Source organism: Harmonia axyridis, chromosome 7, assembly GCF_914767665.1.
Source record: "Harmonia axyridis chromosome 7, icHarAxyr1.1, whole genome shotgun sequence".
In the NCBI taxonomy this organism is placed as follows: Eukaryota; Metazoa; Arthropoda; class Insecta; order Coleoptera; family Coccinellidae; genus Harmonia; species Harmonia axyridis.
Window position 1 is genome coordinate 25,492,897 of NC_059507.1, and position 27,348 is coordinate 25,520,244.

At 34.3% G+C, this 27,348-nt stretch overlaps 1 protein-coding gene across 4 annotated transcripts in view; it reads left to right on the forward strand.

The window, feature by feature from the left end:
• Window positions 1-6,896: 6,896 nt before the first annotated feature.
• The window catches only part of LOC123684153 (serine/threonine-protein kinase SIK2-like), a 32,374-nt gene continuing 11,922 nt past the window's right edge, over window positions 6,897-27,348 (forward strand). For 3 of the 4 annotated variants that reach the window (XM_045623303.1, XM_045623304.1, XM_045623305.1), the window contains exons 1-8: window positions 6,897-7,209; window positions 10,038-10,154; window positions 11,365-11,428; window positions 15,440-15,555; window positions 16,408-16,578; window positions 16,677-16,800; window positions 24,474-24,676; window positions 26,405-26,592. In XM_045623303.1, the coding sequence (XP_045479259.1) occupies window positions 7,084-7,209; window positions 10,038-10,154; window positions 11,365-11,428; window positions 15,440-15,555; window positions 16,408-16,578; window positions 16,677-16,800; window positions 24,474-24,676; window positions 26,405-26,592 (1,109 nt within the window). In that variant the 5' untranslated portion in view covers window positions 6,897-7,083. The remainder of the gene's footprint in view (window positions 7,210-10,037; window positions 10,155-11,364; window positions 11,429-15,439; window positions 15,556-16,407; window positions 16,579-16,676; window positions 16,801-24,473; window positions 24,677-26,404; window positions 26,593-27,348) is intronic. The other variant, XM_045623306.1, reaches the window with a different exon arrangement.

The following is a 27,348-nucleotide window of genomic DNA, read 5'->3' on the forward strand; positions in this document are numbered from 1 at the left end:
GTGCAACACTTGCACCGACAACGAGAAGAGTAAAAATTTTCACATCTGTTCCCGAGACCGGCGAAAAAGTACCTGCAACGACCCAAGTGACCAGCGACCCTTAAAAACGATAAGACGAAATATCATCTTCTTCACACATTTTTAGTGGGTTAGTAATAAATTGAATAATAATAATAATAATATATAGTTTATTGAAATGAGTGTTTTTATCCCGTACTTTTATTCCCTTAAATTGTCCTTGGCCTTGAACTACTTAAGTCACAGTATAAGGACCACAACCCACAATAATATCCAAATATAATAATCTTCTCCGCTTCAGGAATTGATACACTTCTGTCGACTTCCAGATATCTCATGTGTGGAAGATATGTCTTGTAGGGACTGAACGGTACGTATTTCGTTTCAATTAAGTTGAGTGTTAATTTATTTCCTTTGAAACATTGAATTTTACTGGATAAATCCTTCTCAGCCCTTAATTTCGATTTATCCCATGACGTATCCGCATATAAAATAATAGCTGATCTTACTTGGAAAATTTTTTGAATTTCTTATCTTGGATAAGAGCCCATTCGTAAAAATTACAGGAATTCCTGATTTCATCCCTAGTGAATTGCGGGACACCCTGTATATAATTAATGTGCTGATATTGTACGTTACTTCAAAACTATTCAAAAACTACCTATCTATAGATCACATTGATTTTACATTTTCTAATATCTATATCATCACGTTTTTATACAACGTTCATACATATAAACATAATATTTATACTCTCTGTTCTTTTCACCACGTTTGTGTTCAACATAATGATGAAACTACAATTTAAAATGCTGATATATGCGCTATTATCCCTGGATATTGTATATACATTTGTAGTGACTCTTTGCTAGTCCAGCAAAGTCACCCATAACATGCTGAAATTGTCAGTTCACGTTGGTATAGACAGTGCCGAGCGCGGTTAGGACTTGGATGGGTGACCGGTTAGGAACACCGCGTGTTGTAAGCTTTGAGTTCCTTCAGGCAAAGTCCTTCGTTATAGAAATGGAAGATGTGTTTGGCAGAGATCACTGAGTGTCGAACTGTCGATTCGATCAGTGATCTCATGATGAAACAACGCAATCCCCTCAAAAATTTATGCTTGGGTTGAGTAATTCTCGCCAAAAATTGTATTTAGAATATTCAGAATGTACCAAAAATATAACCAGAATCTTTCATGCGTGTATACTTTTTGTTATATAAAATACTTCAATATATAAATTATTATTTATATATTCAAGTGTCTGATAAATGTTTCTGTTGATATCATAAAAAAACCGTATTTGAACGTTTAAAAACAACGTTCAATATCGATATGATTCTTCGAACAAATAAACGTTATTTCCTGCAACATTTTTTCGTATAATAAACGGATAATAAACCCAACCATTTCACAACATTATATCAACGTACCCGTGTGTTTCTCAAAAACACTTGTCCATTCCATATCTGAAAATTTTAATTTCGTAGGTTGTTCTGTTCGAGAATAATCAGTTTAAGACTGATACCCTAAAATACTCATATCCACCGTGAGCGTGAAGGAATGATAAGGCGTTCTGTTTGGGGGATGAACGATCAAATATAGAATAGAATAGAATAGAATAAGTTTATTCATCCTTTAAGACACCATACAAAAGGTATATAGGATAAGTCAACAAAAAAAAAATATAAACACATATAGAAGCTTAAATCTAAGACCAATTATCAATACAATATTCCCTAATTGAATAATAACATTTTTTCAACAAAATTTCCTTAACTTCAAGTTCGAATTTACGTAAATCCAGTAATTTCACAGAAGATGGTAAGTGATTGAATAACTTGATGCTCTGATAAAGAGGAGAGCATTCAAATTTGTGAGCTCGGTGCTTAGGCACTAAAAGAATCTGTGAATTTCTGGTCTTGTAGTCATGATTGCTGGATAGTTTTTTCCAGTTTTTCTCATTTTCCTTTGCATACACAAGACATTTCAAAGTATAAATGCAAGGTAAGGGCAATAACCTATTCGCATTAAATACTGGCCGACAACTTGTTCGAGGACTCAAATTAAATATTGTTCTTATTATTCTTTTCTGTGCGATGAAGATTCTTGAGATATCCACACAGCTGCCCCACAGAATAATATTGTAAGTTAAATGGCAATAAACCAGGCTATAATAAATGTCTAATAGTGAACCAACAGGAAGTACATTTTTAACTCTTAATATTGCAAAAAAAGTGGTGTTTAGTTTTTTGCAGAGATAATCAACATGGGTAGTCCAGCTTAGATTTATGTCTATATAGACACCCAGGAATTTGGTAAATTCACTTGGAACAATGGTGTCCTCCATATAACGAATTCTCAAATTACCCCTATCGAAATTTCTAAGGCCAAAGTAAACACATACCGTCTTATCCACATTCAACATCAACCTATTCGAGTGACACCAATTCACAAATTGTGTAACAAGGGTCTCACAAGCTACTTGTAATTCCCCACAGCTCCGGGCCGAAATAACAACCGAAGTGTCATCTGCGAACAGTGTCAACAACAGGCACGTTAAATGATGAGGCAAATCATTTATAAATAACAGAAATATTAACGGTCCCAGCACGGAGCCCTGAGGGACGCCAAGGTTCATACCATACTCTTCCGAAAAACGATTATCCACTCTAACTGACATGACTCTCCCGTCTAGAAAACTTCTGAGCCATTCCAAAAATATCCCCCTGAATCCTAAACTATAACATTTGTCTAGAATGAACTGAAAGGAAAGTGTGTCGAAAGCACAGGAGAGATCAAAAAACAATCCCGCTACACAAAAGTTGCTATCTAGACACTCGTAGACAGATTCTACAAACGAAAGTGCAGCAGTCTGTGTTGACCGACTAGTACGAAAACCATGCTGAGCCGAATTGAGCAATTTGAATTTATCTAAAAAATCCATTATTCTAGTGAGGACAATCTTCTCGAAAACTTTGGAGAAGACACTAAGTATAGATATAGGCCGGTAATTGGTTATCTCATTCACGTCACCCTTTTTGTAAATGGGAACAACAATTGATTTTTTCAATCGTATATCGCATTTTCTAATGAAGACTACCAAAGATTCGGCGCAACCCCTTTTTTATAAGGTGATTGATCTGCGATGTGATTAAGCGTTGTCGGAAGGATCCGAATGGCAATAGGAAATTTCATATTACAAAAAAATTAACTCTAACATTAATGAAACTTTAGTAGGTGTGGGTATTAAACTCTTCTTACTGTCCGAAAGTGGGGAGATTAATTCCCACAAAAATTTAATAGAAATTATTTTTTAATAATAGATGCTAGAAGATTATCCCGTCCTTCACAAGCTCTAGCGGCACTAGGTACAAGTAGCCCGGAATAAGATACCTCAAGGGGAAATAGATTATCTCATTAAGAGTACACCCAGACGTGTTTTTGAGTGCATAAGACATCATTAATTGTACAGGGTGGGCAAATAAGCGAGGTAAGCGGCTATATCTCAGGATCCACTCATAGTAGAGACTTGCGGTGAAAAATTTTACCACTAAAGAGAACACACTGGAAATTGTTTTGAAATTCATACCTCTACCGCTAGGGGGCGTAATAGCTACCGTCGAGTAGAAAAATGAATTTTACTCGAAAATGTTTCATATGAAGTTGAAGAAAAAATATCATTACTGTAATGCTTGGAAAATTCTCTATCTTTTTAAATGATCACTTTCGATTTTACGACATCAAATAAGGGTAGGTGAAAGGGAGAAATCCGACTGATTGAAACGCCTATAACTTCAGTTTGGCTCAACATTTTTGAGCAAATTAGATCTCGTCTGAAAGATAATGTCTTGTCGATTGAGGACAAAAAAATACTCATGATAAATTTGTTTTTGCTGCATTCGATAGGGGGCGCTAAGTCAGAAGTTCATTGTTTTGTTCATTTTACTCCGAAATTTCAAATGTAATGATAAGATTTTCTTAACAGAAACAGAAATTCCATCGAATTTGCATGAAAAAACCTGAAGGTCGCAAAGCGATAATTTCAGGCGTTCTCAAGTTATGGCCGAAAGAAGATATTCTTCAACTGATGCACTGCGAAAAACCAAATTGTGTCTTTAGGTTCTGACAGAAACAGAAATCCCATCAAATTTGTATGAAAAACCCAGAAGGTTGCAAAGCAAGATATTATCTTTCAGACTAGATTTAATTTGCTCAAAAATGTTGAGCCAAACTGAAGTTACAGGCTTTTCAATCAGTCGGATTTCTCCCTTTCACCTACCCTTATTTGATGTCGTAAAATCGAAAGTGATAATTTAAGAAGATAGAGAATTTTCCAAGGATTACAGTAATGATATTTTTTCTTCAACTTCATATGAAACATTTTCGAGTAAAATTCATTTTTCTACTCGACGGTAGCTATTACGCCCCCTAGCGGTAGAGGTATGAATTTCAAAACAATGTCCAGTGTGTTCTCTTGTTCTCTTTAGTGGTGAAATTTTTCACCGCAAGTCTCTACGATGAGTGTATCCTGAGATATAGCCGCTTACCTCGCTTATTTGCCCACCCTGTACATCGTGTATTGTATTGTGTATCGATTTTTAGGAAATTCTGAGAGACACGATCGCGTTACAAGGACCATAGAAAATTAAAAAAACTTATCAAACAAAAAAACACAATTTTTGCGTGACTACGGAACCGACGGAATTCTTAGTGTTTGTATGAAATAGCAATTTCAAGCTCCGAGCAATACCAAACGTCATCTGTCATCGGAACCTTAGAAAATTCGAGCAGCATATCGAAAAACAAAATCCTAAAATTTCACTAACAAAAGATCCGACCGAGTTGAAATTTTGCATCTGGATTCCAATGAAGAAACCGGCTTTGGAATACATGTTTTCTCAATTTTACCGTTGGAGACCACATACATAAGTATGTTAGTTATCAGTGGTCTCCAATTGGCGCGGGAAATAATAGTTTTCTCGTTTTTCTCTATGCCAATTAGTATAAATTATCGTTGTGTAAAATAGGAAGTCAATCTACTTTACATTTGTTTTCAAAGACTTGTTATTCTGTAGTACAAGGTGGACATATTAGGCCAATTGAAAAGTCTCCCGTCTGATGCACAAATGGAGGCGCTAGTATTAAATCCATATGATTTTCAATTAGTACCATACCAACCTTCAGATGATACGTGTCAAAATTTGACAGCAGTCCGTCCATTCGTTTGTGAGTGTAGCTACTTTTGTTATCTCAAAAGAGATGAAAAAAAAAAAGAATTTCATGTGCTGATAAAATATTGCTTTATGAAGAGAAAAAATACAGTTGAAGCAAAATCTTGGCTTGATGAAGAGTTTCCGGGGTTTGCACCAAGAAAATCAACCATCATTGATTGGTATGTTAAGTTTAAACGTGGTGAAATGAGCACCGATTACGACGAACGCAGTAGACGTCCAAAAGAGGCTGTCAGTTGATCGAGATAGCAGACATTGTGAATATATCATCTGAACGTGTACAGCATACCATTCACGAATATTTGTACATGAGAAAGCTGTGTGCAAAATGGGTTCCGCGCGAGCTCACAATCGATCACAAACAACAACGTGTTAATGATTCTGAGCATTGTTTGAAGCTGTTTAAGTGCAAAAACCTGAATTTTTGCGTCGATATGTGACAAAAAATGGAACAAGGCTCCATCATTTCATTCCGGAGTCCAATCGACAGTCAGCTAAGTGGACTGCACACGATGAGCTGAATCCAAAGCGAGGAATTATACAACAGTCAGCTGGCAAGGTTATGGCATCTGTATTCTGGGATACGTAAGGTATAATATTCATTGATTACCTCCAAATGGGCCAGAATATGAACAGCGATTATTATAGAGCGTTATTGGATCGTTTGAAGAAAAAAAAGGTGCTGTTTCATCAAGACAATGCGCCGTGTCACAAATCAATGAAAACAATGGCAAAATTGCATCAATTGGGCTTCGAATTGCTTCTGCATCCACCGTATATTCGCCAGATCTGGCCCCCAGCGACTTTTTCCTGTTCTCAGACCTCAAAAAAATGCTCGCTGGAAAGAAATTTAGCGCCAATGAAAAAGTAATCGCCGAAACTGAGGCCTATTTCGAAGCGAAAGACAAATCGTGCTACAAAAATGGTATCGAAAAGTTGGAAGATCTCTATAATCGAAGGCAACTATGTTGAATAATAAAATCGAATTTTGCCAAAAAAATGTGTTTTACTATGGTAGACCATAGACTGTTAAAAAAGCCGCTTGTGAAATTTGCTGAAAACTAGATATACGAAACGAATAGTTATTTATAATACAAGTGCAGAAGGCATTGATATTCTTCCACGAGTTCAAAATTCAAAAACGAGCCACGAAGTGGCGAGTTTTGGAATGAACGAGTGGTAGAATGAGACTTCTGTACGAGTATTATACATTATTTTCTCTAATTCATTGCATTTTAATTGAAATTAATGAAATATTTGCATAAATATAATTTAGTGATTTTTGCATTGAAGAATGTGGGTTGGCAGAATTGATTTCTTTAAGGCAAATTGATGGATTGACAGATAAAGCCGTGGCGGAAAGTTCGGAGTGCCAACATAGAATAATAAAATATAACCATGAAAACTGTGCGTTTCTGATATATTCTCGCACGATTTTGTTCTACAAGATGTGGAAGAATGAACGGAATAACCACAGAATTAGAGAAAAACTCTTCCAGGTCCGTTTTGGAAAGGACACCTAGTAGAGGTAAGCGCAAAAGTGGATACGCACGCCCGCAACGCCAATGACAAAGCGATGACACGGCAACGCCGTACGAACTTCCCAATTCAGGATTTTCATGGAGAGAGAGATATGTGCGTTTTCTTTCAGAGACGGTCGCAGTCGCTTTTCAGACACGGTCGCGTGTGGGCAAGGTGGGAAAGCACTTAATTGGTTTCAGTTCCTCTGATGGCAAAGAGGTAGGAACTTGGTATGTCCGGTTGTTAGTGGGGATCCGACGGTGTATTCCAGGGATCTTGACGGCTTTTTCGAAGGATACATCGACGTTCAGAATGGGGGAAAGAGAGAGGAGCACGAAAACGGCGATCCGAGTGGGTTTCTACGATATCGAACGGACTATTGGAAAAGGAAATTTTGCTGTAGTGAAGTTGGCGAGGCACAGGATAACTAAGACGGAGGTAGGAGTCCCCATTATTAAATGGTGAAATATGAGAAATAGGTGAAATATACCTATAACTTTCCATTATCAATCTCCAAACACTCCCTCTATTCATACCATTCCATTCCTTTTATTTTTTGAAAATTCGATCGAATGAAACGAAAAAAACCGCTCCATGGATAGAATTGAAATTCTCTGGGATTTTTGTGGTTTTTTCGATATTATCAATTCAGCGCTCGATTATTCTTGAAGCCTCCAAAAGCCCTTTTTTATCGACTTTTCAAATTAATGTAGAGAACGAAAAGTAATTCGTTCCGAAAATCCAATAGCTACTTCTTGTAGAGAATTCATTCAAGATTTCAAATCATCCCTTAAATTTTCTGTTCAATCATTGATTAGTGAGATATTGATGGTTAAAGACGTCCTTTTCAATTCAAAGGTCGATATTTCAGCGAGAAGTGCTCGCATCGAAATTTTCAAAAGAGGATATTGCAGCTGAATGAACAAGTTATCTCATCCATATATCGGTTATGTTGGATAAAAAATGAAAACTGAAAAAATTTCGAAGAAATTTTAGATACTGTATTCATAAAGATTGAGCGGTACACGTTGCTTGAAAAATTTTTTCATCATGAGATCTCTAAACTATAAACTTCAAGCTTCAAAAAAATTTTTTTCAAATTGAGATACGACCATTTTTATCGCAAATACAGCCATTAGAAAAACCGCTAAAATCTTTAATTTTATTTTGATCCTTTAATTTATTCCACTAGTTTATTTCTGAGTGTTACAGTTTGCTCTGTACATATTTAGCAGAAGTAACGAATTGAACTTCTTTTATGAAATCACCCTCTTCCACACTTCAACATCAAATACTTATTCTATGCAGAAACGTATTCGATAGAAGACCTCGCAGTTTCTATTTAAAAAGCTTAAATTACTTTTTTTTTATATAGCTTTTGGAATATACCCCTCAGTTAATTTTTCAACATAGCATTCTTACAGTCCACTCTTAAACCTCCCCCTTGCTGTGTCATTATCTATCAGACCGAATCATTAAACGAAAAAACTAAACATTTAGCTTCTAAAACACTTGAGGAAAATTTTTGAATATGGGTCATTGATAGATCAAATTTCATATCAATGACTATGAATTTAATTGATTGAAATATCAAAATTTTTCGAGCATCATTTTGTTTGGAAAATAGTTGAATGTAGGATATGAAAAAAAAATTGAGAACATGGAGCGCTCTAGGGTTTTATTTCAAAACTATTGTACTTACATCGAGACTTACATGTTTCCCAAAAACGAAATCCTGCTTAAGTATTATGGCACTTTAATCCCTTTTAATGCATAAGTTGGGTAACCAAACTTTTTCCTTATGATACGATAAAATTTATCATGGTGAAATTATTACCTATAGTAAGGAACACAGACAGTGAAATGAATTAATAACCAGAATTTCTACTGTACCCACACGCCTTTATAAGGGTTCGGTTAGTTATTGATCAAAATTTAAAAAAATCCAACCGTTGTCAAACGCACGTGGTACAAGTATTGGGTACCTCGTACCAAATAATGTGTGAATTGAGAAACACCTCTGAATGCAATGAAATAGAAGCTGTCCTATTCAATTTTTGAAAAAGTTGAAAGCATTTCCGGTGAAATTAGTATCTTGTATTACTGAAAAAATTTCGGGAGGGGTGCGGACTCCATCGCCTCCCCCCTGGCCACGAAGAGGATAACTTTACATCCATTCTATCTAGTTCTGCCAACATAATACTAAAAAACCTTAAACTTTTTTAATAACGCTTACAATTTACTCTTGAATTGAAAAATAACAATAAAATGAATTTTTTGTATGTTTCGAATTATACTAGATACATATATTGTCGGGATATTTCAATTCGAATGTCATTTTCGCAAGAAATCAATTTCGTCACTTTCAACGAATGAATAATATGTTGAAATTACCCACCAACCAGTAATGGAAAACCTTCCATTACAAGAAGGACTTTGTTAAAAAAAAGAATCCTGATGAAAATGAGTGGAGATTGGCCACTATGAATTTAAATGACATCAGATAAATCTTCATCCAAATTTTGAATTAATTTTTGGCAAATTGTGGGGCTATCTGGTTAATTCCGTATATACTCTACCTTCAACATATCCACATAAAAACTAATCCAGCACTGTTAATTCAAATGATTAGGCTTGCTTCAAAAATTCATTGTTTTGGTAGTCGTGTGACAACGTTCTGTTGAAACCACATGTCAGTGATATCCTTATCATCAATAGTAAGCCAAAATTGAGTTGATAACATCTTTCTATAGCGTGATCCATTAACCGTAATTTCAGCCAAATTTCAGAAAAAATAACGGCCTCAATCACTTCTCCAGCTACTGCAAGCTGTTAGCTCACAGTAACACGTTGACGTTCCGAAACTCAAATCCGGCAATTTTGTTCATTGACGTATCCATACAAATGAAATAGGCCTTCATCCGAAAAAAATATTTTTCAGAAAAATTAGCTGGTTGTTCTTAAATAGGGATTCACGGTATGGCTTGCTACTTGACTCAAGCTCAAGTAGGTTGAGCTTGATTTGAAATCAACTCAAGTTCAAGTCAATTCATAGTTTCATGAGACAATTGTTCCCTTAGAAATCATATAACTGTATATGTGTTATAATGAACAAAAATTCCTAACTTCAAGTCCAGCGTTTTCCTTATTCATTTTAGACTCATTATAGCTCTTAATGAAAATTTCATTATTATTATTATTCGAATCCAGTATCCAGTCGATTAAATCTACAGAAGTTAATACTTAATATGATTTCTTATTTTCAGGTAGCAATTAAAATCATAGACAAGTCGAAACTAGATGCCGGAAACTTACAAAAAGTTTACAGAGAAGTTGACATAATGAAAAGACTGGATCATTCTCACATAGTAAAACTATACCAGGTGAGGCAAATTTTATATTATAAATCAAATCTTTCTCTTCTGATCTTCAGTGTTCTATCATTATACATTATAGAGCTTTCAACTACATTTGATTGTGAAGATGTCAAACACGGTTAATCTCGCGTGCTGAATTTTGAAAAACAACCGTTGTTATCGTGAAAAATATTTTTACTTATCTGTAACATAATTTTTACACATTATCGAGATGATCGGAGAAGCACTGAATTGACGTCAGGGGCTTTTAAACGCTCGTCATCGATACGTAATCGGGTATTGAAAATCACATAACTGTATATACACTGTGTCCGTAAAGTATGGAACGAATTCATTTTTAGCTAAACAGACCATTTTAAGAAATAATCCTGAAACACGTCGATTTTTTATTTTAATTCACAGTATTTTAAAATAATAATCTAATATACAGGGTGAATTACTTTGGAGTAATGATGTCACCGTAATTTTTTGTCTCAATTTTCCGATTACTCTAGCTGAGCTGATTCCAAAAATGTGTCACATATTGATTCCAATTGGTACGGGGTGGACAAAAATACAATAGTTTTGTGTGTGCTCATAAAGTAACGCGTAACATTCCTCATTAGTTAAATTAACAATATTATCAAAAATACTGTAGTTTGTTACATTTTTAGATTAATAAAAATGAGCTGTTTCCAAACATGTTTGTTACTTGTGGTCTAGCAGATAGAATATGAAAGAAATTATTTCTTATCAATTTAAAAAAACATAGTCGTCTAGTTGTTTGTGAAATGTCATTATTTGTTTAGTAATTTATTGGTGTTCAATGGCAGTTTAGTACTACATTATTTTTGATATTCGTGAATGTTTTAATTATTGCTTAGATTTAATTTATTATTGTTGTCCACCCTGTACCAATTGGAATCAACATGTGACACATTTTTGGAATCAGCTCAGCCAGAGTAATCGGAAAATTGAGACAAAATGGGGGTGTTCCATTTAAAAAAAAATGACCGTGACGTCATAACTCGAAAGTGATTCACCCTGTATATTAGATTATTATTTTAAAATACGTTAAATTAAAATCAAAAATCGACGTGTTTCAGGATTATTCCTTAAAATAGTCTGTTCAGCTAAAAATGAATTCGTTCCATACTTTACGGACACAGTGTATACTACACAGGAAGTTTAATCAATTTGAAGTATATATGAATACGACATTTTCTAATCGTTTCAGGTTATGGAGACGAAAAATATGATCTACTTGGTTTCGGAATATGCAAGCGAAGGAGAAATATTTGGTAAGTAGGAATCGAAATTTTACTAATCAATGCTGAATGAAAACATTTTTATAAATTTTTATGATCAAAAGAAAAGGCGTAGTTGCCCAGTGACGACTGCCTTGCTTTTCAAGAAATTCAGTGTTGAGCAAATCAGGATGATTTTTTTTGAACCTGTAATCATGGAGATAATTGGCATGATCAAAATCTTCGAACTGTAATGAACATTAGTCTCCAACTAGTTCTCAAGGACTCCTTCCCGAGCAGAAAAGAAAGCTATCGAATCACAGAGAATTTGGTAGGACACCGAAATATATTTATTTCGAGATACCCATGCGACGCCGCCCGAGACCTTGACGCCTTTCTGACGTCATAACCCCCAACTGTCACTGGCAGAGAGAGAGAGTGAGAGGGGAAGTTCGGTTTTACGCGAGACGCCGAGACGATTGCAGCGTTGGTCCTGGCCCTGCCCGAACCTGGATCCACTGCTGATCCGGAAGGCCTCTCGCTGTTTCAAGGACTTTCCGGGTTTGCAATTTCAAGGGCTAAATGATTGAACGTTGCGCCATTTGGAAGTTTAAACCTTTTGAGCGCTCGTTGATTCATGCGGCAGTTGAAGATCGCCAAACTGTTGAATGAATATATTATATTTGATGTGATTTATTATGATGTCCTTGTCGTCGGTTATTTCATATTGATGAGGGGTGTTGATAATAAAGTCCTCCTTAAATTTGGATTGAACTTTCAAGTGATTACACAGGGAAACAAAAAACATTTTTTTTGGTGCCTGGAATTTCAGAGCTGGTTTTAACTATATTTGGGAATCTAAATCTGCACATGCAATATTTTTTTCTCTATCAGCTCTACTTTTTAGATACATCAACTTATCTACCATTGTGGGTTTTTATTCAGTATATTCATTCATGAGAGTTCTAAAATTATTATACTTATACCTACTTATTAATGTAGGTAGTAGGTAAAATGGTTTTATTGTCAGTCTGTAATTGAGTAAATTCCAAGTAAATCTATAATTGAAATCTATAAATCTAAATGAATTCAAGATCTCACCAGAGATCTCAATTTATCTAAAAAACCTTCTGAAGTACTGACTTCTAGTCTTCTTGCTTGAATGACAAAAATTTATTGGAACAAGGAACCAAAATTTCCTTTTACCGTACAAGAGAAAAAAATCTGCTACCATTCTTTTCTCAAGAAGACAATTTTGTATTTTGTCACGAAATTAAGGGACTGCTCGAGTTTAAAAAGGGACTGTTTAAAAAGCATTGAAGAATATCGCGAAAAAGAAGCTTTCGAAGTGTTGAGTGACTATTTGATTTCTTCAATGTTTTTTGTTTGTAAGTACGACATGATATTGTAGTTTTTATAACTAAAATAAAAATTTCGTATCTACTTTTGTTTACTACACCTACGCGAATTTGAGTTAAAATAATGTAACTTATAAAGGGTGTTTTTTTAGAGCTATAGTACTTTAAATTGCAATAAAACAACGATGGATTATTCGATTGACATGAATTTTATATATCCGCAAGATAATCTTGTGGCATTACATTTTAAATATAATTTCTGGCATATGACCGCCACGGCTGGCTCGGATGTAGTCCAATCTGGACGTCCAATTTTCGATGACTTTTTCCAACATTTGTGGCCGTATATCGGCAATAACACGGCGAATTTGGTCTTCCAAATGGTCAAGGGTTTGAGGCTTATCCGCATAGACCAATGACTTTACATAGCCCCACAGAAAATAGTCTAGCGGTGTTAAATCACAAGATCTTGGAGGCCAATTCACAGGTCCAAAACGTGAAATTAGGCGGTCACCAAACGTGTCTTTCAATAAATCGATTGTGGCACGAGCTGCGTGACATGTTGCGCCGTCTTGTTGGAACCACAGCTCCTGGACATCATGGTTGTTCAATTCAGGAATGAAAAAGTTAGTAATCATGGCTCTATACCGATCACCATTGACTGTAACAATCTGGCCATCTTCGTTTTTGAAGAAGTACGGACCAATGATTCCACCAGCCCATAAAGCGCACCAAACAGTCAGTTTTTCTGGATGTAACGGTGTTTCGACATACACTTGAGGATAAGCTTCACTCCAAATGCGACAGTTTTGTTTGTTGACGTAGCTATTCAACCAGAAGTGCATTTCATCGCTAGACAAAATAAAATAGTGCGCGATACGTATTCCGTACAGAACCATTATTTTCGAAATAAAATTGCACTATTTGCAAGCGTTGTTCAGGCGTGAATCTATTCATGATGAATTGCCAAACCAAACTGAGAATAAATTACTTGACAGCTGTCAAATCGGTCGCCATCTTGAACAGTAATGCCAACTTAAAGTTATGTACCTCGAAAAAAAACACCCGTTATTTCTCTAAAATTGCATATTTTGAAATTTTGAGCTCCTAGGTATAAATGAACATGTTATTTGAATTTAGGACATCAAATTTATATAGAATCACCTCAAAAAAACCTCGTCACCAAAACAGCTGTTCCCCTGTGTTATTTCACATATTCAATAATGTGTCTATTTCATTTGAATATTCATGCCAAATTTCAGGAGGAATTTCAACCCAGTTGGATCTGTTGTTATAGAAATATACTGGTTTATTTTCACGGATACTCTGCTTGATGCTCCATAGGACAAATCAACTCAAAATTTTGCAAAAAGGCTAACAATCATTATTCTATACATACATAATCTCAACTCGGTCGATTTTATTTTCACTGAAATAATTGTTTTTTTTTAATTTTTTACTTTTCTCTGGTTCTGGTTACGAAATTGCTTTTTCTGTTGGTAACTGATTGAGGACGGAATCAACAAATTGAAGTAAGAAATAGGGTGAATATGATATAACCGTTTCGTTATAATTGCCATGAAATTATTTACCTAATTAAATTAAAATTCATTTCAACAGTTATTCCAGTGATTTTCTATTGCAAATGGGGACAGCGGTGGGATGTGTTAATTTTTCTAGAAGCAATATAGTAGATTTTTTTTTATTTCGATTACCTTGTTGAACAAGAATACTGTTTTTTTTGTGCAGGTTTATTCATTTCAAGTAAGCCTACGCATAGGAAAATTTCAAAGATATGATAGACAGACCGTCATAAAATAATATCATTTTGACAATTTTATTTTTAGGGATCATTCTAAGTGAAGAGTATCTAAATACTTTAGGAAGTCTATACTTATTACAATGAAGTGAAAGATTTATGAAATAATCGTATGTGGCCAATTTTCAATTCAAACTAGATTGTTTAAAATATATAATATATAATTTTTTTTCATTTTGTCGATTTTTAAAAATCCATTTCACTATTTTTATTTTGGAATTTTAGAAAAGAGTGATGCCAAGAAACTGTCCCTTCTGTAGCTACAAGTTGTTTTGCGCAAATTTTATTCAGATATTGGGAATGATTTCTACAACTTTGGAGAGGGACTACGTATAATTTTTTTCTAAATCTGATATCACCCTGAATTGTTTAACGGATGCGGAATTAAAAGTGAGATTTATCTGAAAATCTAATTCATTTAGGTTGGATAATTTGAATCATTTTATTCAAATACAGTATGAGGAGGTATCTTATTTTTTGGCCCTTATACCCCAAACAAAACGTTCTAATATTTCATCACGACGTCTATATTTTTCGAATTTTGGGGCGTGAATGATGTATAAAGATCTATATCAATTTCGAGCTCATCATAACCACAAAAATTGAAGCAGAATATCGAAAAAAATTCCCAATGTGTATATCTGTACGTATATATTTATGACGTGTGTAAACAATGTATCATTTGTAATGGTCACCAATGAATCTCTCTCTATCTAACAACATATCGCTCATATCTATAATTACACTGTTTTGGCGAATTTCAGGAGGTCGTATCACCAGAACTCCTCAGTGCCTTTCTTTAATGTTTTTCGATTTATTATTTCTATGAAACCATAACATAAGTGATCGATACCTGAAATGGATTTTTGATTATGCTTTTTTTTTCAGATTATATAGCTAGATATGGCCGAATGTCAGAAGAGCAAGCAAGGCAGAAATTTTGGCAGATTTTATCAGCTGTTGAATATTGTCATAATCGTAACATTGTACATCGAGATTTAAAGGTAAGTTAGTGAAATCGACCTTTTTTATTATGGCAATACCTACTTCGTTTGGTGCTATAGGATTAATTTTGTTTCTTTATTTCTAAGACTTCCGAGTGTGGACGATATGTTGATGTGTTGTTTGAGAATAACTCTGAGAATTTCAGTAAGATATGAACATAATTATATAATCTTTCAGTTCTCGTGTTTGTTCCATTGTTGATCTACTTCTTCCTTCATTCAAACTTCTCCATTCTGATCTGTCTTATGCCACGATACCATTTATTTTTCACCTGAGCCTTAATATCCTCGAGTTCTTTGTGGTTTTCCCACAATACGTCTTGTCTGTCTAGCTAGGTCGACAGCGTGTTAGTTTATTAGGACCTTGATTATTGGTATCAAATCTGCTCCGAACTACTGTTCGGGCCCTGATGTCTCAGGTTCTTCTGCTCTTTTGTTTGTTTTTTTCCTGGATGAACCATTATTTTAAATTCGAATGCGCCCACGTCCAACATTAGTTAATTGATATAAAAATTGAAAAATATTATGGTATAATGGAATGTGATATGAAATAATAAAACATCTTCTATTTCTTAAAAGAAGGGGAAATCGAAAACTAGAAAATAATCCAGAAGCTGCCCCAAGTGACATTTTTGAATTCCATTTTGCGACAACGTCCCTTCTGGATAATGTGGGCAATAGAGATTTTTTGTCATGAATTGAACGAAGAATTCAATAATGATTGCTAGTTTGAAAAATCTCAGTGGCGTACAATTTTTCTCTTTAAAAACAAGACAATAATGAAACACATATTCTATAATCGCTAGGGCATATTGCTTTCTAACTATTCCTTTTTTTTATTTTTTTTTTCAGGCTGAGAATCTTCTTTTGGATTCAAATAATAATATTAAAATAGCGGATTTTGGTTTTTCGAATTATTACTCAACTACTGGTCAACTTTCAACGTGGTGTGGTTCACCCCCTTATGCCGCACCTGAGGTCTTCGAAGGCAAAAAATATATAGGTCCAGAAATCGATATATGGGTAAATATAATTCCAATTATGTCTATAATTCATCGGTTCTGATGCGATCTTGATGAAAACCTGGAGAATGCAGGGATTGAAAGGAAACTATATTTCAGAGCCTTGGGGTAGTATTGTACGTGCTTGTTTGTGGTGCCTTGCCTTTTGACGGTAGCTCCCTTCAGGCATTGAGAGACAGGGTTTTGTCTGGCCGATTTAGGATACCATACTTTATGAGTTCTGGTAAGTTGCTTTATGCTTCTATCTTTTCAACATTATGTAAAAGGTTATGATTTCTTATAAAATGTTTGTCTATAGAGCTATCATACTTATGTAATTTAATATTATATCGCTCAATCTGTCTCATACCTTAACAAAACAGCAGTTTTTATGCAGAATTCAAATTTATTCCCTATGCACTGTGTCCGTAAAGTATGGAACAAATTCATTTTTAGCTAAACAGACCATTTTAAGAAATAATCCTGAAACACGTCGGTTTTTATTCTAATTTACCGTATTTTAAAATAATAATCTAATATACAGGGTGAATAACTTTCGAGTAATGAAGTCACAGTCATTTTTTTTTTGAATGGAATACCCCCATTTTGTCTCAATTCATTTCGATTCTTATCACAGAATCGAACTTTTGTAATCCGACTAACCAGATCGCTCACATAACAGGATTTTTCATAAAATTTGGAGGCTATGCCATCTATGTATTCCTTCAGAGTTTCAATTCCTGAGGCGTCATGGAGTGTTGTCACCCTTGTATACCTATTTTTCTTCAAAACCATCCTCAGTATTTGGTTTTGGAATTTTTGTAGTGGGCTTAATGGTGTAGGTTTTAAATGACACCAAGTAGGTGCTGCGTATGTAATAATTGGGCGGAACAGTGCAGTATAAATCAGTTTCTTGTTTTCTGTATTTACTAAACTGTTTTTGTGCAACAGAGAATGTAGGGTCCTTTTAACGGCGTACGCTTTTCTTAATGTATTATCGATGTGTTTGTGGAAGATTAATCTTGAATCTGGTGTTAATCCTAGGTATTTCACAGACTCTTTCTGTTTGATGATGTGATTATTAAAAGTGAGAGGCGAAACTAAATTTCTCTCATTAATTTTCCTACTGAAAACGATCATTTCGGTTTTATTTCCATATACTTTAATTATCCACCTATTATAGTTAGGTATCTTCAGTACCGCATAACTCAACCCAAGATGCCGAACAAACGAAATAGCAGGCACCTTATTGAACGCTGGCAGATGCAAAGCAGTATGATTACTGCGATGCGCCATCCAGCGAACAAAAACCTAACTACTTCCTCCGCGGGTATCTCGAAAAAGTAGATTCCCACGTCAACTAGAAAAATCTTCTGAGTTTTTCAGCCTAAGCGACGTACAGCGCGAAATATAATAAATAAAAATGGCTGACACTATGGAGAAGAAATGAATGAAGAAAATTCAAAAAGAAAAAGAAGTACAATTTCCAAGTGTGTAATATCATACGATATTACTTATCTATCTGGTTAATGTATCAGCAAAATGCCATCAACATAACCATTGTCAAACAGAAGATTTCCACGTTATTACGTAGGAATCGTAGGAATTGATCGAGATAAAAATGTGCATTTAGATGGGGCGGTATAACAAATTCAAGCTTCATGCTCAATTTCATGTTGATTGCATAATCCGAACCAGAGAAGAAATTCTGAGAAAGACATTTCAGTGTTATTGAATCCGACCGGGTTGAGGTTTTTTTGTGTACGCATAAAATAATAATTTGCTTACATTACGTAATGAAATTGGGGTTGTGTAATGAGATTCATTACGTAACGCAAATTCAGTGGTCAAAAAATACCTTCAAAATGAAGCAGTCTTAGATAAATGAATATAAATATCTAAACAATTGTTTATGTATTTAAGTTTTTCACATAACAAAATAAAAACGTATGAATTATTCTGTTAATTTTTCTGGTACATTCTGAATTTTTCAAATCCAATGTTTGGCGAGATGTAAACCCAAGTTTATTTATTGAAGGAATTGCGTTGTTTCATACTGAGATCACTGATAGAATCGTCAGTTTGACCCCATCAAACTCCTGCTTGGCTTCATTAGTCTAACGTGAATTAGCGTGCTATTGGTGACTTTGCTGAACTAGCAGCGAGTCAGTAGAAGTGTATATATAATATAATAAACAACCGCTCAGGTAATATGTGAATTTTTGGACATCACATCAGATAAATATAAGGAAATATCATTTCTGTACTGCCAGGTTACTCAAAATAGCTCTCTGTATTACAACAAACATATTAGAAATTTAAATTTTGAACAAGTTGGTTCACGTAAGCGGGTAACTGGAATTTGTGATTAATCCTTTGAACAAAATTGAAAAGTGTCATTTATTTATGTTGGTATTTTTCCAAATACGTTATCGGAAAAACTATTGAACATGAAAAGTTATTGAGGAAAACATGTTTTTCAAAAAAAAAATGTTGTTGCAGATTCGATTGGTTTTCAACATTGAATGGTTTATAGGAAATTTCTGACCAATCCTTTTTTCATTGGAACTTTCCTTTTGAATATAAAATTTGTCGAAAGCTTCTTAGGGAATCTGATATAACGTTGCTTCATAATGTAGAAATAACTGAGGATAGTAGCGCATCTGAAAACGTGATAAAGTAATATGATTCGATCGTAGTTTCATTATCGATTTAAATCGGATATTCCATTATCGCTATCAACCATTTGAGTCAAAAAAAAGGTCGATAAAAATATATAATCAAGTTGAACGATGATATAATGTTGAACACAAACGTGTATGTTACCAAAATAAACGACAAAGAGTATGAATGATATGTTTATATCAATGTTGAGTGGAAACGTGATGATATAGTTATTAGAAAACTTGAAACCTTGAATGGTTTGAATGCAATGTTGAAATAACATTCAATATGTTGATAATATATACAAAATAACGTATTATAGTTATCAAAAAATAAGTTCCAAAACTAACCTCTGAAAAAATACGTTTAATATAACTTAGTAAACCCGTAACACGTTAGATTTTGGAACCAAAATGACAACGTTGAAAATTCAACCGATAACGTTAATTTCAACGATACCATGTTGAATATACGTTGAATCAACGTACGTGAGCTTATTGGGAGTAAACAGTTTCTGCACTGTTAACAATGGTTGTACAGTCTAACAACTTTTGTCAACCTAATGTATCGGGTATCTAGCAGGGAGATCTCTATCTTGAAAAAAAGAATAGCACATTTTCGGGCCCGACTTTTGAGAGAATTAATTTGACGAAAATTGCAACTTTCTAAGCTCAACCTGAAAATATGCTATTCATTTCGTCATGGAAAAAGAGGAGCGGTGTTCATGAGGAGTCCGAGTCCAAAGAGAAGGACTACATCTCTGTTATGGGCAGGACGAAGGAACAGTCCAGCTACTTACTTACGTACTATGTACTTATATTACAAACGTCAATTTTCGATATATCTCCTTAATATTCAAACACTCTTCACATCTGAGAGTTTGCTATATGTTTTTCTGAAAACTGTTGGAAACAAAGATATGGTCCTTACTATTTAACTTTCCGTCAAGCTGAAAAATGGGTACCTCAAATCGTTATTATTCATAATTTCTTTAAATATACAGGGTGGCCACTTTTTCAATGGGATTGTATTGGTAACTTTTAAACCATAAGAGTTAGAAGGTCGGTCAAATGGAGAAAAAGTTGCGTTCATAGAAGCATTATCAAGCAGTTCAATCAAATCGAGATTATCAGGGCTGGTTATTGAGATATCATAAGAAAAGTAAATTCTGTCATTTTGATATTTCTTTTTTTCCCACTTTATTTCAAATATTATCAAAAAATGTTACAAGAATTTTTTATTCGACAGTAAATTGTTCTCATTTTGACGTAATCAGATTTCGTATCCAACGTTTCGTGCTCTCTGGGCCACCCTCAACCTCATTTTTTTCAATACGGACCTGTATATTTTATGACACTTTCCGAAATAACTTTTAACGCTGAATTCAACGATACATCATACAATGTCATTCAAAGTAGATTTTCAGGTGATTTTGACCCTTATCCAAATTTCTTTGGGTCGGATCTGTATTACATTTAGGTACCTTTAGTTTAATTAACAACATGCAATACATTTCGATGAGAAAATCAACTTACTTATCTTGAACTAAATGAAACATATCAGAATCAAATCAAGAAACAAGTAATAATTATTTACATATCTCAATTCATAATAATTAAACGAATTATCCATTAATGAAAGAAAAATCGAATGATTATTCGAAAGTAAATGAAAATGAATGAAGTAAGTGTTCGAAATGTCCACCATTTTGTAAAATGCACTTAACTGTTCTGGAACCCATACTTCTTATACATTTGCTTATTTCGTCTTCTTGAATACCTTCCAATACATTCTCAATCTTCTCGCGAGAAATCACTATTGTTGGATTTGTCATTTGTTCCGTTGAAACAAATTACAGAATCGAACTTTATTTTGATATCATTACGATATAAGTTTTGCAAGGCTTGGTATTCAAATTTAAAATCATTATATTCGCGTTTCTTGACTTTTTTATTAACAGCAGTTTTTGATAATTTGCATTCACTACAGATCCGACCCAAAGAAATTTGTATAAGGGTCAAAATCACCTGAAAATCAACTTTGAATGACATTGTATGATATATCGTTGAATTCAGCGTTAAAAGTTATTTCGAAAAGTGTCATAAAATATACAGGTCCGTATTGAAAAAAATGAGGTTGAGGGTGGCCCAGAGTGTACGAAACGTTGGATACGAAATCTGATTACGTCGAATTGAGGACAATTTACTGTCGAATAAAAAATTCCTGAAACATTTTTTGATAATATTTGAAATAAAGTGGGAAAAAAAGAAAAATCAAAATGACAAAATTTACTTTTCTTATGATATCTCCATAACCCTGATAATCTCGATTTGTTTGAACTGCTTGATAATGCTTCTATGTATGCAACTTTTTCTCCATTTGACCGACCTTCTAACTCTTATGGTTTAAAAGTTACCAATACAATCCCATTGAAAAAGTGGCCACGCTTTATATACATACATCGAAATATGCAATTTTCACCCAATATGAACCATAATATTATTATTTTAATAACTCTGACAATTATATTGTGGGGAAAAAACTAAATCAGGGTTTCATTATACTATTTTCCAAAAATTAGTGAGATGGGACCCATATTTTTTTCATTATGCTTGAGCGAACTCAAGTTAAACATTTTGACTAATCAACTTTCATTCATAGCTCATCAATTATTTATAACATGCTCTTACAAAAGTGAATATAAACCTAAAATGATTCCAGATCGAAAGTAACAAAAAGTAGGTAACTTAGCCGATACTATCCCTGTACATACTTCTGAATAAACTTTCTTTCTTTCTAAACATCCAACCGTTGTGTACTTTTTTTTTCATCACACAATAAATAGAGAATTTATAGAAAAAAACTCAACATGAGTTCATTTTATTAATTTCCATTTGATTCCGCGTTATTTCGAAATAAAACTCTATTTTTTACGACTACACAAGGACTTCTTGACCCTGAACTTGCTAATCATACCCTCTTCCTATAGATTGTTTACTCTGTGCTCCTCATCGGTCTCGCAAACACAGAATTCAAACATCTCCATGTCCTTATAGCTAAATTTCTCGGATATCAATAAAGCGGGGGCATTTTCATTTTCTCGTTCAAGTGATCATTTATTTGTTGCGTGAACAAAATGACGCACGATGAAGGTTTGTGACGTCAATCAATTTATTTCTGAGCCACCGTGAACGTAGACTTTCTTTAATTGTATTCATGGCCGAAGGAAACATAATTCGTCTGACAGCGAATTTCAAAGATCATAAAGAACGTGGAATCTCGCTAGCCACACATCAGAGGGTTTTTAGGTAGAATTGGCCGAAGTTTCAGTTTATTACACCTGACGTATATTCTATTAATAATTGCATGATATGCGACTGCGATAACAATAATTATATACATTAGTTGATATACAAGGTGGAAAATCTAGGAACCAATATAATTTTCCAAAAATATGTTATGTTACAATCATGGAATATAAGAGCAATTCCTGGCAATCGCGAAAGCAATTTTATTAGTTGATATACAGGGATGAAATGGTGGGCATAAAATTTGATACTATTTCAGTATTTTACATTTAACCGTGAATATTGCACTTTGTAATTCCTTTACTTTCGATTATCTATACATTTGTTCAAAACTACAATTATTTGTACAATGACAAAAAATTTATCAACCAATAGAACAAATAAAATCATCAAAAATTTCGAGTCTCAGAAAACAGCTAATAAATAAGAACTGATGAACATTTCGAAATTTTCGGATTTTGCTACATTTTTTTCTCATTCCAGTCCTATAATTCACTAACGTATTCTTACCAATTCTACAAACTAAAACCTTCAAAGATTTGTATCAAAAATCAAACCTACGTATATTAGGACGACAGAAAATGTCAACTGATATTTGCCCTAGAGGTAACATCCTTACAATTAAGTCGTAGGTAATTTTTTCACTCTAGAATAATATGAAGATGCAGATTAATATTCTCATATTAAAATCATTATTTCCGAAAATTAAAGTTTTTTTTTTGGTTGGCATTAAATCTAGTTTAAAATTATATCATTCCACTGAGTTGATGCTGGATAAAGATATTTAAAATATAATTAATAAATTATTACACTTTACTTTTGCTTTCACTTCCAATAAATAAATAAAGAAGAGAAGAATTCATCATCTCAGTTTCAAAATATATTATACGTTATTCTCTTTTTTGCCGGTAAATAGAAATACCGCTTTTAGTCGACCAGATTATTATTGATAATTTTGCTCCGAATTCTTTGGAAAGGAATTATATTCATGCTTTCATTCTGAGATATACTTACGGGAATCTACCAATATCGGAAATAATAGTCACTGTGATGAATCTTTCATTAAGAAGACCAGAAATCTCAAAAATATTGTGTCTGATCCAACGGAAAGTTTCTAAATATATTTTATTAATAAATTCTTCCTTTATATATTATAATTTCTAAATATACTATGATATATTCCTTTTTCTGTCGGTAACTAGAAAGACCACTTTTTACCAATCGTATAAATACAAATTTTACTCAACATTGCATTAAAGAATAATATTCAATGCCTTCACTCCATATATATTTTATATAAAAATTTTCAAATATTCGTAATCAGAATGAATGTTTACTTGGAAAATATTGATGGAATTCTAAAACTGGGGCAAATTATACCGGGTGAATCTAGTAATGAATTTCACTTCGTTACAACTCAAGAGAAGTGCTAAGGACAAAATAGACCAATACAAAAACTGGAAGAAATTTTTGTATTGACTTGTGAAGTAGTTATCTTTCAAAAAAGTTTTCAGATATTCTAATGACCGAAGATATGAAAACTGTCTCCTCCAAAAATATTTCTGGAGCCCTGTTCTCTAGTGTTTGACGTGTTGGAATACTCGTTGGATTTCTTTCCAGCTATAACCATGAGACAGAAAGGTTTGTCTCAAGTGATCTAATTCGTATTCGTAAAGATTACAATGTAATCACTGGACTAGGATACTTAGTCTCCTTTCACTTTCTCAACTGCGTTATATCTACTTACCCCCGACCAAAGGGTAGTTCATTTTAACAGCTCTTAAAGTACATATACATCATGAAATTAATATTATTTTACCTATGGTCGCGTCGCTTCGTTGAGTGTTCTTTCTCATTTTCATTAATAGTTTTAGTTGTTTATAATCTTAATATTATGACTTTTCATAATGTTGTTGTAGTAAACATTGGAATTATTTTTCCCCAGATTGTGAATCACTCATTCGGAAAATGTTAGTGTTGGAACCTACCAAGAGATACTCTGTAGCTCAAATAAAAAAACATAGATGGATGCAAATGATGGTACCACCAACTACCGCCCCAGTCATCCTTGCCTCCAACAAACAACCTAACGAACAGATTCTGAGGCTAATGCAGAGCTTGGGGATTGATAGTTCGAAGACAAGAGAGGTCAGTAAATATCTCGATTATTTCTTAATGAATGTAGACAGTCGAGTTTTTCCTAGGGTAACTAGGTCCTCCAAACATTTCAAAAGCAATTTTTCTTATAACTTTGTTTCATTAACCACTCACAAAAAATTTCCCGCGCTGTTTACTTAACAGAAAATGTTACGTTTCCAAACTGCTGCAAAGGAGTTGATATTTTTCAAATTGTTGTTTTATATGAATAAAACACATTATGCCACATTCTGGTTACTGATACCTTCAACACTATAAATTCCTTTATTTAAGTCAGTAACACTTCATTCCCGTGCCTATCCAGTAAAACACCCTTTCCTCAAAAATTCATTACTGATACCTTCAATTCTCTTGACGTCAATAGCGGCTGAAAGTCTAAGCCGATTTCAATATTCCAAACGTCATTAGACGATTTAATGTTTCTTGAAGAGGAAGAGAACAACATTTTATATAGAATACGTACTGTAAGAGCTAAAGTGGATTACTGATAAAAAATTTTGCGGTTTTTAGGCTCTCAAATCTGAAGCACAACCTTGAAACCGTCGCAAACTCAGATACCCGTTATTAGGGACCCCAAATGGGGTTAAAATGATTTCCCGGTCTTGAGAAATTTTTTGGGGCTTCTTCTTCTGGTACCATGACCGTTTAGGGGTGGGTGGGGCAACTGAGACACCTTAAGGTTTAACGAGGTATACCTTCCTCAAAAATAGAAATAAAACAATTTTTGTTGATTGAGACACCACTTTATATACTTATCAAGGAAGATATTGCGAAGGACTCACTTGCCCCGTATGGCTCACTTGCCCCACCTAACGGTCGTTGGTCATCATGTTGGCTTATCCTGGACCACGCCTGCCCAGGATTTTTCCCTCCATAATGAGATGTAAGATCTCGTATTTTTCTGGGTGCGTTATGGTACAACCAAAGTATTCCAATTTGCGTCGTTTGATGTTTTCAACTACCTCTAAATCTTTGCTCATGCGATTGAGAACTATGTTGTTACTTATTCTGTCTAACCAGCTGATCTTTAGTGATCGCCGGTTCACCCATATCTCGAATGATTCCAGACGTTTGAGCATGCTTCCATGCCGTACAGAAGAATTGGAAAGACATAACAGCGCACCATCTTCGTTCGCAACTTCAACAGTCGTGACTTGTTAGTACTTTTTCAATTTTCACGAAGGCGGATTGAGCTTTCTCTATTCTCGTTTTGATCTCGACAGTTAGATTCCACTGATCGTTGTTACCAAGATATACTAATCTATGAACTCTCTCCAGCTTTGTGCCATCGACCATTATCCACAATATCAAGTTCTTTACTAATAATCATATATTTTGCTTTGCTGGTATTGAGTCTTAATCTTAATCCAAACTGTGTATAAGTTTCGATTATCTTATACACTAAGTTTTTTAAATCTTCTTCGTTATCAGTGCATTATTCTGCTTCTGTAGACTAGTGGTGAGAGTGAAGGGATTGGAACTGATACGACTAAGGTTCAAACCCCGATACCCTCATACGAATTCGAAAAAAGTATGGTGCGTACAAGTTCAGACAGACCAAGTTTGGCAAACGGTTCTTCTCAGAACCAAATAATCGGTCCTTCTCAGGAACACCACCTTGAAGACAACAGGCGAATGCTTGCTACTTACTAAACTTGATAATTTATAAATGAATTAGTAAACCATTATCTTGTATTTCAATCATTTTATTTTTTTCAGTCAATCAGACAAGGCAGTTACGATCATCACGCAGCAATATATTTTTTACTTCTTGATAAACTCAGAGTGCAGCTAGCGGGCGTTGAAAGCCAAGCAGCAGTTCGTGAGGTCCAAAGAAGACGACCATCGAATATCGCAGAGCAGGCCATGAGAAAATTTGGCAGAGCGAATACAAGTGAAGATTGTAGGTAGGTTAGTTTCGCTCAGATAATTATTTCAATTTTTTCATTTCTTTCTTCACAATGTCTGTAATTTCTGAATTTTGAGCCGGAAATGGTCTCGAACGATAAAGTTCAACTAACTAATGTCGAATCCGTAGTCCAATTGCATCTCGAACAAAAAATCTTAAACACTTGAAATTTTAAGGGTTGGTTCAGATCTCCAATGTCGCGGTGAGGTTCGTTAATGAACAAAATCCGATTAGAGGTTCCGTAAATATGGCAGCTCAAAATGTTGTCCTTCTTTCCTTCTAAAGACCCATTTTCACGGTGATAGTAACTATCACGATAATATTATCGTGATAGTGATAGTAAACATAATTGAATCACGATGACAGTTTCCGCGATACTTACTATGGAGATAGTTAGGTACTATCATAGCAACTATCACTAAACTCGATATTTACCAACGTACTCTCGCAACAGCGCTCTCGTACTATCACGTCGTGCTAGAAAGCTGATAGTAATCACGATAGTTTGGAGTTTGATAGTTTTTTCGGCCATTTCGACGATTTTTAAGAGGTCTGTTAGTAGTAAGACCTCGTGAACATTGACGATTTTAAGCTACTTGCAGCTGTTGTTCTTGAAATTATTTAAAAAAAAAGGAAGAAAGGCAAATAAAATATAGGCGAGAAAGTGGATCAACATACTCCCTCAAAAAGCTATCAGCTAAGGCAATAAACCATGCTAGTTTAGGTATATACACCTCTTTAGCATCTGATCCCG